Source organism: Rhipicephalus microplus, chromosome 7 (genome assembly GCF_043290135.1).
Source record: "Rhipicephalus microplus isolate Deutch F79 chromosome 7, USDA_Rmic, whole genome shotgun sequence".
NCBI lineage: Eukaryota > Metazoa > Arthropoda > Arachnida > Ixodida > Ixodidae > Rhipicephalus > Rhipicephalus microplus.
Window position 1 is genome coordinate 55039987 of NC_134706.1, and position 13790 is coordinate 55053776.

Sequence of the window (13790 nt, forward strand, 5' to 3'; positions counted from 1 at the left end):
AAGAAACCTCTTTGCAATTGGCTGATCGTGCTGGGTAACCACATCGCCTACAACCTGGAACTACAATCCCGCAACCTGCCGTCGACCATGCAAGTTGACGCAGCCCAACAAACAGTACCTCTCGTGGCCGCTACTTGCCCTGGTCCGGTTCATCAGCGAGACCCCCCGATCTTTGCGGGCACCGAAGACCAGGACGTCGAGGACTGGCTGTCGTCGTACGAGAAAGTCAGTGGATTGAAAGAGTGGGATGACGCTGCTAAGTTGGGCGCTGTCAATTTTTATCTCACCGACGTGGCCAAGCTGCGGTATATGAACCACGAAACCGATTTCGCGAATTGGTCCGCCTTCAAGGAGGCGATATGTGCCGTTTTTGGTCGCCCTGCCTTACGGAAGCTACGTGCCGAACAACATCTGCGCACACGGGCATAAGAGCCTTGTGAAACTTTCACATCATTTATAGAAAATATGATCGATCTCTGCCGGCACGTCGATGCTTTCATGAGCGAGAATGCAAAGATACAGCACATTATGAAGGGCGTCGACGATGACGTTTTCCAGATACTTCTCGAGAAGTCTCCTAGCACTGTGGCAGAAGTAGTGACTTTGTGCCAAAGCTATGATGAATTGCAGAGGCCACGAGCTCAGACGTGACACTCATTTCAGACAATCCAACCAGTGACCACACTGGACGTCATGACTGACCAGACAAACCTCCTCGCACAAATGAAAGACTTCGTGCGAGAGGAAGTGGTCCGGCAGCTTTCTCTACTGCCTTTTGCTCAACGCCAGGAGCTCTCGCAGCCACATCCACTGCTACATCCAGCACCATTGGCTCCCATGCTTCGACATGTGGTCCAGGAGCAGATTTCCGAGGCTATGCCGTTGCTCTTGCAGCAGCCCCCCGTCACAGAGCCTCTTACTTACGCTGAGGCACTAAAGCGGCAGCAGCCACACCACCCCCCGCCGTTCCAGGGACTGCTGTATACCTCAGCCCTGACTCGGACGTCCACCGCTTGGGTTCCTCCCGTTGCCACCACAGCCTCAACTCACCCGTCTGCTGCATGGGCTGTGCCCCTAGTCGCCAATACTTGAAGAACGCGCGATAACCGGCCCACCTGTTTTGCGTGCGGCGGCCCTGGCCATATCGCTTGTTACTGCCGTCATCGCGTGCCGCAATACACAGATGCCCAGACACAGAACAGCTTCATAGACCTTCCTCCATCTCCTCTGGAAAATTCTGATCATCAGTCAAGCTCGTCTTCACGGGACTGTCCGCGTACTATGTTGGGTCGCTCACCTTCACCCCGTCGTCACTCCCTGTCACCCATGCGCCGTCGGCCAGCTCCTGAACACAAGGGAAACTAACTGCCGCTGTTCAGGAGGCAAGAACTGCGCTGTCGAAATGCTCAAGACCTCGGACATTGCCGTCGATTATTGTCGAAGTTTTTGTAGAAGGTACTCGAGCATATGCTCTAGTGGAGACCGGTGCTGCCGTTTCCGTGATAGACGCTAAAATTTGCCGCAAGCTCCAAAAAGTGACGACGCCCATTGATATGATGTCCTTGCACACAGCGAATGTGTACCCGGTTCAGCCTGTAGCCGCCTGTACTGTTCGAGTGATGATCGTGAAGGACCACTACACTGTTGAGTTTATTGTCCTTTCGTCATGCTCACACGACATAATACTTGGATGGCATTTTTATCGCGTAACCATGCCGTTATTGATTGTGCAAGATCGGAGCTTGAACTTTTCCAGTTTTACGACCAACCAACCAGCCGCATTCAGCCCGCCTTACACAAACTCGTCGTCAAAGAAAGCACAGAAATTTCCCCGACAGCAGCTCTGTTGCTCCCCGTGTTCTGTAATGGCATTAGTGACGAAGGTGCATTCTTTCAACCATCAAGCCTCTTCCTTAGTCGAAGATCACTTCTTCTGCCTTATTCAACCCTCTCTATTTCTGAAGAAAACAGTGCTCTTTGCCTCATCAATCCTATTCGGTATCCCGTCAAACTGCTTCAAGGTGAATCTCTTGGACACGTGCATGCGATTGATAAAGAACAAATTTTTACCATGCCGCCAGCGTGTTCCGGTGACTACGACACCATCAGTGCCCTCAACCTTTCCAATATACCACCTTCCGAGCTTTTCAATTCATCGATCGCCGACGGACTACCACCATCTGAACGCTCTGAGCTTCTTCAGCTGCTCTACCAGTTTCGTGAATCCTTTGACGTTGCTCAACCTACCCATGGCCAAACTCCCAGTTTTTTTCACTGCATCGACAGAGGTTCCAACGCGCCAGTACGACAGGGACCATACCGTGTTTCCGCCACGGAGCGTCAGGTTATCACCGAACAGGTTGACGATATGCTCAAGCGCGACGTTATCCGACCTTCCCAAAGTCCATGAGCATCACCTGTCGTTCTTGTTAAGAAGAAGGATGGTGCAATTCGCTTATGCGTTGATTACAGGCGCCTAAATAAGATCACTCGCAAAGACATATACCCTTTGCGCAGGATTGATGACGCCCTTGATTGCTTAAGAGGTGCTGAGTTATTTCGTCGTTAGATCTGCATTTGGGGTATTGGCAGGTGCCCTTAGCAGATGCCGATCGTCCAAAAACAGCCTTCCTGACACCAGACGGGCTGTATGAGTTCAATGTCATGCCCTTTGGCCTCTGCAATGCGCCGGCCACATTCAAGTGCATGATGGACTTGGTTCTGCGGGGTTTGAAATGGAACATATGCTTCTGCTACCTCGACGATATCGTTGTCTCTGCACCCGATTTCGCAACACACCTTGTTCGCTTGAAACATGTCCTGACGTGTCTGAAGAATGCGCAGCTCCACCTGAATCTCAACGAATGCCACTACGCTGCTCGGACACTCACCATTCTAGGTCACGTGGTATCAAAAGATGGCGTTCTTCCCGACCCGGCTAAACTACGCACTGTCGCTGCATTCCCCAAACCGACGACTGGAAAACAGTTGCGCAGCTTCGTAGGATTGTGCTCCTACTTTCGACGGTTTGTGCGCAACTTTGTCTCCATAATTGCCCCTTTGACCCAACTTTTAAGCAGTGCCAACGACATCTCATCATGGTCTTCGGAATGTGATCACGCATTTACCACTCTTCGCCATCTCCTAACATCACCGCCTATATTGCGCAACTATGATCCCACGGCTGCAACTGAAATCCATGCAGACGCCAGCGGTGTCAGTCTCGGTGCTATTCTCGCTCAACACAAGCCTGTATCCCCTGAATATGTCGTCGCCTACGCCTGCAGAATGCTCAACCAGGCTGAGGTAAACTACAGTGTTACCGAAAAAGAGTGCTTAGCCGTACTTTGGGCGAAGGTGAAATTTCGCCCATGCTTATATGGCCGCACCTTTGCTGTAGTTACAGACCACCATGCCTTATGTTGGTCGTCATCGCTGAAGGTTCCATCAGGTCGCCTTGCTTGTTGGGCTCTGCGACTTCAAGAGTATTACATCCGCGTCGAGTACCGTTCCGGCCGCCAACGTACTGATGCTGATGCGCTCTCACGATCACCACTGTTCGCTGAGGTTGCCTTTATATCTTCTATAGAACACGCGCTCGTGGCAGCCGTGTTCGCGATTTTGCTGTCTGCGGCCTCCCCTAGCCGAGTTTGTTGAAAGCACAACAAACAAAAAAATCAAGCGTAGTTCAATAAAGACGCTTAAAAACATCTAGAAGTTCATAAAAAGCAAATTATAAACTGTTTAAATTGTAACAATATCTGTAGTACTGCATATTTTAGGATTCGAATGGACAACTTGTATTTACGGGAGAAGCCAACGACAAGCAGTCGACCGTTGCCTTCAAGCGCTTAGTTCAGCTCTCACCCCGTCGGAGCTGTTGGAGCACCTCGAAGCGAACAGATTATGAGTGTCGAGAGCTTTTAGAGTACGTCACAACGTATGCGCATTTCATGGCCGAATGAAGAGATCTTTACAGTAATTGACCGCGGGCAGGAGCGACTGAAACAGACTTGAGGCGCCAGAAGTGAAAAACTGATGCGTACAACGAGAATAACGCTTCGCTGCGACTACACAGCTAGGAGCGGGACCATCAGATTTAAAGCGAAGGTTAACAATCTCCCACAGCAATACAGGTAAGTGTTGGGAAAATTTTATTTAATGATAAATTTATTAAATTACTATTGTAGTGGCACTCAGTTTTTGACATTCGAGCAGTTCTTGCACGAATAGCTTTGCTGACTTAGGGCTCTATAGATATATCGTTCGCCGAGTTTTGTCAGTGGCATAATTTACGGCACGCAAATGCCAACTAGGGCATTTCATTTGACCCAAGCTCAAACCAGATTAGCTTGGGCTGTGTAGAAGTGGCCATAAAGTTGATCACGATCAAGAAAACTGATCCAGATCACCCTGATCATGATTAAAAGAGCCAGTGTGACCCCGGTATAAGAATATCGTGTCTTTTACGTCCAAAAAGCACCATATGATCACGAGAGAGGCCGTAGTGAAGGGATCTGGAAATTCCGACCATTCGGTGTTCTTTATCGTGCGCCGACATAACACCAGACGGGCTTCTACCAATTAGGCTCTATCAAAATGTGACCGCTGTGGCCGAATTCGAACCCCTTATCTCCGGGTCAGCAGCCAAGCACCTTAACCACTGCTCTACCACGGTAAGAGAACCGTAATTTTAGCCGGAAACTTCCGTTTCAGCTGTGCTCAGTCAGTATTTCTTCGAACTCATGCGGTGCGTTTCGAAATGCGCTAATAAATTCATCCTGTTAAAAGACTGGTGGCTTCTCTTCAATAATGGGTCTGTTTTTACCTTCGTTAAACTGGCTGCTTCATTTTAAAACAAAGAAATTCTCTCAGCTATGTCCTCTTTTAAAAAGTAGCATAGCAATATAGCTCTGTTTGTGGCTCTAACAAAAATGGCTCCTATAGAATGCTTGTTAATGAGTACCAATCTGAAAAGGTCATAAATCTCAACTCAATATTGAAACGTGTCATTAAGATGTTCAGACATATTCCTGACCTAAAGGCTGGAGCTACGATCTAATGCGCGGTATTTCGCCTAATGAGTTACGTCTTCACACTAATCTATATAAAATACTTCCTAAATGCAAAATCAAGCTGCATATGAAAATAACAGGGTCCAGAATGCTTTCTTGATATTTCGAAAAAAACTGTGGAGGCCCTAGAAAACCAGGTACGTAAGTTATACCTTGAGTGCGAAGTTTATAGTGAGGTAAATTATGTGCAAATGAAACTTTTGAATGCGAAGACTTTCATATTTGTAACATTGTTTCAGCGCGCGACCACAGGAAAAAGGACAGGGTAGACAACGGGAACACCGAAGCAATGTGCACAGTGTGGTATAAGGGTATCTTGGCATTCATTGCCGAGATTGTGGGTGCACCCCCCTGTTTGATCAGTGCTCTATATTGGCAAGGCACAGGGACCAGCTTACCCGAGAAATTATCGAAGCTAAAAAATACACGTGATTGGAGATAAGTGCGTAAGCACATCGGTTGCTTTATCACAGGCTGAACGTGATTACCTGGCTGGGCTTTGAAGCAATAGAGGACCCGTCACACGAGCTTTGTTACTGGTGTGTAGATTAGGCTTGCTTTTTACCTTCATGCTTTGTAATCATTCCTTTTAGACACATATATTCTAGCCACTCTGTGAAATAAAGTAAGTTGGAAGTCAGCGCTCTTTCTGTCTACCCTGTCTTTTTTTCAGTGTTCGCGCGCTGAAACAATCTTGCAAATATGACTGCGCACCAACTAGCCCAAGCTTCCACTCCTGCGAAGATTTTCACAGCCGAATTTGGCAACTTTGACAGTATCTATCTATCTATCTATCTATCTATCTATCTATCTATCTATCTATCTATCTATCTATCTATCTATCTATCTATCTATCTATCTATCTATCTATCTATCTATCTATCTGACAGTACATCAATCTATCTATTTAGCTATTTAGCCGCTTACGTTTGGGTACTCTCGTGGTCACCCTCTTAACTTCACGTGAACCGAAATTTGCATTGGATGGTAAGATGATTTGACGAATATAACGCACTGATCTAAACATGAATAATGTCACACTGCTGACATGTACGTTGTCAAACACTTCCCGCCCGACAGTGGCACACACACATGGAAGAGTATTTGCCACTGATATGTGTGTATGTACCACAGGTAGATGACGAGAACAGACATGGGCAAAACTAATGCGCGAGCGATGAAAAATATAAGCCATCAGAAGCAGTCGACCCGACGAATACCGAGAATATATGTCAAGGTCTCAGCTGGAGTTGAACCCAAGCATTCCACGTGGCATTGAAGCATTCTACCAGAGCGCTACGCCAGTTCTCAGAACTACATTCCAAATCAACACTAATATTCGTGAAACATCACATCAAGAGTGGGTAAGAAGATACCTTGCCGTGGGCAGGAACCGAACCTGCGATATTTGATTATGGGGTCCTGCCCACGGCCAGTTATCTTTTCACCTACTTTTCTTTCTTCACATTTACCTTACAATTCTGTCTAATAACCTCCTCTATACTTTCCTTGGCATTATTGTATACTAGGTGCCCAGCGTGCGCGCGTCAAAGCTACATTGGAGTATATTGGACGCTTCATTATGCGCTCGCGGCCGTTTTGCTAGCTCCCCATATACAAAGTTTGGTGTTACTTGACTTGAATGGTATATATATATATATATATATATATATATATATATATATATATATATATATATATATATATATCGCGTTCAACTGTTAAACGCAAAACTTAATAGTCACGCGATTCTAAATGCGAAACATTTGTTAGCGAACTTCAGTGACTTTGAGCGTATCTATCTATCTATCTATCTATCTATCTATCTATCTATCTATCTATCTATCTATCTATCTATCTATCTATCTATCTATCTATATATCTATCTGTCTATCTATCTATCTATCTAACCGACTATGACTTTTAGCTCATATAACTTTATAAAAACATGTTTGACTAGTGATAACATGAAAACCAAGACATGTTTTTCATGAATGTCATGATTTACAATCCATAGTCTTGCAGCTCTTGCGCTGCCCCGCCGCCGTGGTCTAGTGGCTAAAGTACTCGGCTGCTGACCCACAGGTCGCAAGCTTGGATCCCGGCTGCGGCGGCTGCCTTTCCAATGGAGGGGGAAATGTTGTAGACCCGTGTGCTTAGATTTGGGTGCACGTTAAAGAACCCCAGGTGGTCAAAATTTCCAGAGCCTTCCACTACGGCGTCTCTCATAATAATATGGTGGTTTTGGGACGTTAAAACCCACATATAAATCAATCACTTCTTGCGGTGGTTTCGTTCATATGTCATCTTGCAAAACTGGTATGGTACGAAATGATTGCATGGCGAACACAAGCCACAAACAATAACATAAAAATCATGACATGCGCGTCACGTAACATAACTACATGCAACGCTCATGATGCGCTCACGGCTGTTTCGCTTGCCTCATATATACCAAATTTCGTATTGCGGGACGTGAATCAATGACAAAGGCATGATACTGGCGCAAACATGATGAACATGAGCTTCGTGTAATGTAACAAGATGACTACATGCTACGCTCATGAAGCGCTCGCGGCCGTTTCGCTGGCTTTACATGTACTAGATTTGGTATTATGCGACGCGAATGGACAAAATAGGTAAATGACACATCCAAACATGATAATCCCGACATGGGTGTTATGCAAAGACATGACTATATGCCACACTCACGACGCACTCGCAGCCGTTTTGCCAGCTTCACATCTGCCATATTTGGTATTACGTGATTGCAATGAATGGCGAAGGTATGTGACTGGGGCAAACATGATAATGATGAGATGCGTGTAATGTGAGAACTTGACTACATGTAACAGTCAAGGCGCCAATACATTTCGATGTGACGAGGTCCACGTACTCGCTGGTGTTGCCACGCTAGCACCGGTCCTGCCATATACACGCAGGCGCACGTCACGCTGCGTTGCTTTGGTGCATGCGCGTTTCACTGCGTCCTGCGTCCCTCCGTCACGACAAGAAGGAAACGCAGTGGTGTCTGGGTAACGCATCGGCATGAAATGCAGCATGTCGCATTTTGCGCCGGTTGCCGTCGGGGTGCGCGCCGACGAACGCTTGTCGCTGCCATCGCACCTGGCATTAGACTATGGTGCTCGCGTTTCGCTAACGTAGGGTCACTGTGCCCAGCTTGCGGGCGTCAAAGCTACATTGGAGTATATTGGACGCTTCATGATGCGTCCGCAGCCGTTTCGCTAGCGCCCCATATACCAATTTTGGTGTTACGTGACTTCAATGGATGACGAAAGTATATGACACGTGCAAACTTGATGATCCCGACACGTGTCCCATGTAAAAACATGACAAAATACCGCGTTCATAGCTTGCTCGCGGCCGTTTCGCTAGCTCCACACATACAAAATTTGGTATCACGTGACGTGAATATATTGCGAAGGTAAACAACACGTAAAATCACGATAATCATGACACGAAAGCCACGTAGGCCATTATTTACCTCTACCTCGTGACGTTGTGGTTGTTCTAAAGTGACATATCAACCTTTCTCATTCGTGCTTCGCATATCGTCGATTCCCACTGTACGTGGGATCTGCCAATATTTTTTTTCACTCTAATACAAAATAATGACTTCAAGCAAGAAGTTAGACTTGCACAGTTCGAAAACGTCTTGTGGTATACCCACTGGTATGTTTGAGTTGATAAAGTGTCACGTGAATCGCTTTTTTCAAGCTGCAAACAAAGTCCATGAAATGCAAAAAAAAAAACACGTGAATGGCGCCTTTGAGTTGTGAATTTGCTCCTCTGAGATAACTGTTGAATAATCATTTTTGTCTGCCGTAACTACTAGCCGGCTGTGCTGCAGCGCCAGGCCGTTAAGATAGTGGCGATTTTGTAGATCCACTTGCTACAAGTTGCACCATAATGCAAGCAACACTAAAAATGAAATAATAATAAACTTAACTCGGACTCATACCATAGAACTGATGAAAAATACAGGACTGCCTAACAAGGCTTTAGTGCTTGATGAAAGGGTATTCTTACGTCTCTTTGGTTAACAACCAAAGTGGTTTACTGTCGTTTTCTTCCATCATTTGAATGTAGTGTGCTTGTAATAAACGCTGAATTCTCTATTTTTTACCGAGTGTTGAGAAAGCTGTAGCTTCTTTGAATCGGGTATACTATATTAAGAAATGGCCGGCCTCACTTTTACTAAAATTCTGTTGTCAAAGCTATGGCGTCAATTCCAGTTCATTTCACTTCTCTTAATATTACAGGCAATCAACTGTGTTATTTTATAATGAATCTTCTGATAAGCATTCTTCTCACAACATGCACTGTTAATGCTATGACTGAAGGTAAGGAAAATTTTCGCAAAAACATTAACTTGTGTATAATAAAGGGCTGAATGTTTCTTTTGCATATGAAAAGAAATGCATTGCACAATAAATAACGTTATTGTATTGTAAGACCCGAACATTTTCATTTATTCCCGTCAGTGAGATGGGGCTAAAGAAAGTCCAGATGGTCCGGTGCGAAAGAGCAACAAAAAAAAAATCTGTTAACGACAGCGAAACCCACCAACCCTCGCACAACAGATGCCGGGCATACTATCTACCACGTCATACTCTCAAATTCTAGATCCTTCACAAACATGCGCTTTATATATCACACTTGCCTCCCACAGGGCCATTGGTCACCGTGGTGCAGTTTCCAGAATGTGGAATGCATGTAGACTACTACTACTACTAGTACAACTACTATTACTAGAGAGGAGGAAACGACCCACACCCTAATTAGCTTCGCCCCTAAAAGTCACTTAGGTAAGGTTTAGAATAGTGTATCTGTGTCCTGTGTTGGCTGCATGTTTACTGGCATTAACTTATGCTTATTAGGTGCTGGTTAGCGGGGCATAGTGGTGGCTGGGACAGGACTATGATGCCACGCAATCAATATCGCTTTGCGTGGGGTGATATTTATTTCCCTGGTTATTGTTGCTGAAAGGTAGGGCAGTTTTTCCTAATGCTTGATAATTTTTGGCTAACTAGGGTTGCTGCTATCTGCCTGCCGTTTTTCGGTGACTGTATTTTGTAGTGTTACCAAGCTACTGGCTACCTTTAGAACTCTTCGGTAACAGAAAGTGCGTTCCTAATTCTTGCGATCGCCAATATTGCGAGTTATGAGACAATGTGGTCTGCTGCTGTTTTTTACTGCGGCTCACCGACCGACATATGTAACTAAAGAATGGCCCCTCTATATTTGTCGCACTCAATATAGATCTTAAAATTTAGTGTTTCTATAGTGTACATGATTGTGACCACGTATTCTGGCCAATGTAGATGGCGCATCGTGGTTCGTTTTTCTGAATGAAACCAGTGGGCGCCAAGAAGATTAAAAAAATTGCTGGAGTGTTATTGATTGCGCAGAAGTGAAGCCGTTCCTCTGGCAAGATGGCGGCTGTGGCGTTCATCTTACTAGGGGCATCGTAAAGTATCACTGTTCAGCGATTAAAAACGAAGCGTTTCTTTCGCACGCCCAACGAGTTTATTGGGGGAACTTTTTCGGGTGACATTGTGCTCAAGTGCGTCTCACAGTTACTAGTTTTCCTTAGTGAGCCTCTAATTGGAGGTAAAGTTATTTGAAGATTCAGTAATCTATACTCATTTGGGTGTTTATTTATTTTATTTTAATTTAGGAATACTGCAGGCCTTTATAGGCCCAGGCAGGAGGGGAAAAGTACGAAGAAAAGTACAAAGTCTGCAAATATCAAGAATATATACAAGTAGGATCTATACAAAGCAACAACAAAGTGAATCTACTAACAAGTAAATGAGCACTAAAGAATTGTGATACAAAGAAAAATAATACACAATATTATTACAACAATATTATACAATAATATACTATTTTGTTGGGAACAACTATCTTTTATTATAGAACTAACATAGCATTTTCATAACATATCAAAGCCACATGCTCTTTAAGGGGGCACAATCAGAAAAGAGCATGTTTCCGCCATCTTGGCAGTGGCAAAAGCTGGCTTCACTTCTGCTGGCAAGGCATTGCGGGAGCTTCCACTCCAGCTATTTTCTTTATTCCTCTTTGGTGGGCACACACTTATCAAATTTAACTCAGGTGTCTCGTTCAACTGGTGCGCCAGGGAAGATCCCGGTCTCTGCATCACTTCCTGTTCCTTATAAAGACATAAATTTTTCTTGTGAATTTTAATCTCAATGTAACCAATCAACCTTAAACAGTTGCTTGCTGAATGAGAGCGTGTGGGGTGTGCCTAATTTTTTTTTTACTTGGAACAATTTGGATTATGAAGTTGAATTAAACTCGTGCTGGTATTCGGAAAAGGTCAAAACACTATTTTATTTCTGATGGAAGTCGCCCGCAATGGGCATTCATGAAACGCACTGTTTATTTTTTACCCAGCTTGTGCAGACTCGCAAAATAAAGAGCCAAGATTTTGCTGGGGTAAACAGCTTTTAAGCCAGAAGTATTGCAAGAATGTGAAAGACCTACATCGCTGGACGTGTATTGGTGGAAGCTCATTAGGATGCGCATGTAAAACTAAATTCAGAGCTGATGACGGATCATGTGTGGAAGAACGTGAATGTGGTAAGTGATTCTAATAATACTTCCAAAGCTGTGTAAAACTGGTATATGGCGAGTGTCTGGCGAATGCGTGCAGCATGATTGTCATCGCGTGACCATGACACCTGACACATCATCCTTGCTCCCGCCTTAAACGGCGCTATGGAGCCCATCATCATATTTACACCACCTGCGCCATGGCTGTCCTGCCTAACTTGCTTACGGGATCATAGTTCGTGAACTGGGGCGTCGGTAAGCAAATTGTGAAGGGCACATAGTGCAGCAACAATAAAATCCTACTTTAATGTGCAGTGTTTACCAGCATACGTGTGCGTCAACGTCCAAGTCATAAAATTATTCCCTTCTGAAGCCTTGTAAGCAGACTCCCAGCCGATTGCGTGCCTATTCGAACGTGCGGCGTTTTTTTGTACTATGAATACTACTTTATATTGAAAAAGTGTAAGTAATTAGAAAATTCAGACCAAGTATTTCTATATGGTTTGCTTAGTTTACTTGTATATCTTGTTTATTATGTACTTATATCGCTTAGAGCGCGTTTCTTTAACGTATTTGTTGTAATTTTTGGTACTTCTAGTATTCGCTTCCACTTACGCTGTGTAATATTAGATGCTGTTATATTTAATCTTTTTAATGTTATTGTTGACCGAGGGCTTCACTGTAGTCGCCAAACTTTGGGACCCTCGTCTGCATACTTTTAGATGTGAATTTTGTAATTTGAATTGAAAAAAAAAAACTGAAACTCAAACCGAATGAATGCTTGCATAGTTCGCCTGCGTTTACATCTGGACAAAATCCCCCAACGCTCCTGGGCCCGGATTCACAAAACTCACTTACGAAAACATTTTTGCGCAAGAGAAATTTTCTTGCGTAAGTCGATTCACGAAACGAAAAAACGTCGTAAGAGGCCATAGTTGTCACATCGGCCGCTGCAAATAAAGCGCGCTGTGACTACCCGGGAACATGTCAGCGATGGTGATGCAGTTGCTATATTTGCTTACGTCACCGAAAAGTGCGCGTAAGTGGATTCACGAAGCGAAATTGTGCGTAAAAACAGCATGGCTGAGAGAAAATCCCAAGAGTGGTCCGGACCACTCTTAGGAACAATGTGGCTACTTACAACCTGCTGCCGCAGCGGTATACTTTGGTGCCCTGGCTGGTTTTGAGTTAATTCACGCCCATCAAGGGCTGCCTGATGACTGCTGGTGCTTTTTTATTTCTTTCGGCGCTTTGAGCTTCGCGTGTTGTTTCCCTTGTACGCAGTGGATGGTGTTGACAACCACCATCGTCCAATGAGTTCGAAGTCGCAGTAATTGAAGAATTCTATTGGGCGTCAATGGCATAAAACTACGCATGTAAAGAGTTGTGGTTGGATGAAAACAAATGTGATACGTAAATGGTCGGTGCAATCGAACGCGACATGGCATAGGATCAACCTTATTTGTTATGTTGTTGTGTTGCGCCCCATCTCATCCAATTAAAAGTGCGACTCGAGATCTTTGCCTCATTGGTGGAAATTACCACCAAAGAGGTTAATGGGAGCACATTCTTTGCACGCTATTGGAAATAAAAATGAGAGGAAGTTTTCAGTGAGTGGTTCCTAAAGCTTGTGCTCTAGAGTACTTTCATTGGCTCTAACTGTCCAATGGTTGCGATCTCAGAAATACAGCTGTCGATACACTTTGGGACGATCTGGAACAAAGCGTACTTTGTAAACCAAAGCGTATTAGGGGTGCGCATGATTACGCATGGAACTACAAACAAATCATGCATCTTCACCTTCACTGTTCAGACACCGATATGGACCGTGATACTATGGCAAGCAATCGGAATGAAATGACCCTAGTAACTTTGTATGACACCAAAAATATGCAAACCCTACCGATTCTAGAGCAAACCTTGCCTGAATTCATCCCTGCGTCAATTACCAGTCATTTAACTTGGCGCACGAACATCATTCAAAGGTAGAGCGAGCCACTGACATGTATTTTGTGCGACGTAGCGACCACTTGACCTGAGAATAATAGCATTGCGAAGGCGAATCCCCTGTCGCATGCTCTGATCGAAGCAGACGACAAACGCGAGCAGACG

The 13790-nt window shown here is 44.7% G+C and overlaps 1 protein-coding gene across 2 annotated transcripts in view; it reads left to right on the forward strand.

Annotated features, from left to right (window-relative positions):
- Positions 1 to 5115: 5115 nt before the first annotated feature.
- Positions 5116 to 13790, forward strand: part of LOC119180076 (uncharacterized) — a 39175-nt gene continuing 30500 nt past the window's right edge. For both annotated transcript variants that reach the window (XM_075868138.1, XM_075868137.1), the window contains exons 1-3: positions 5116 to 5212; positions 9359 to 9439; positions 11520 to 11705. In XM_075868138.1, the coding sequence (XP_075724253.1) occupies positions 9382 to 9439; positions 11520 to 11705 (244 nt within the window). In that variant the 5' untranslated portion in view covers positions 5116 to 5212; positions 9359 to 9381. The remainder of the gene's footprint in view (positions 5213 to 9358; positions 9440 to 11519; positions 11706 to 13790) is intronic.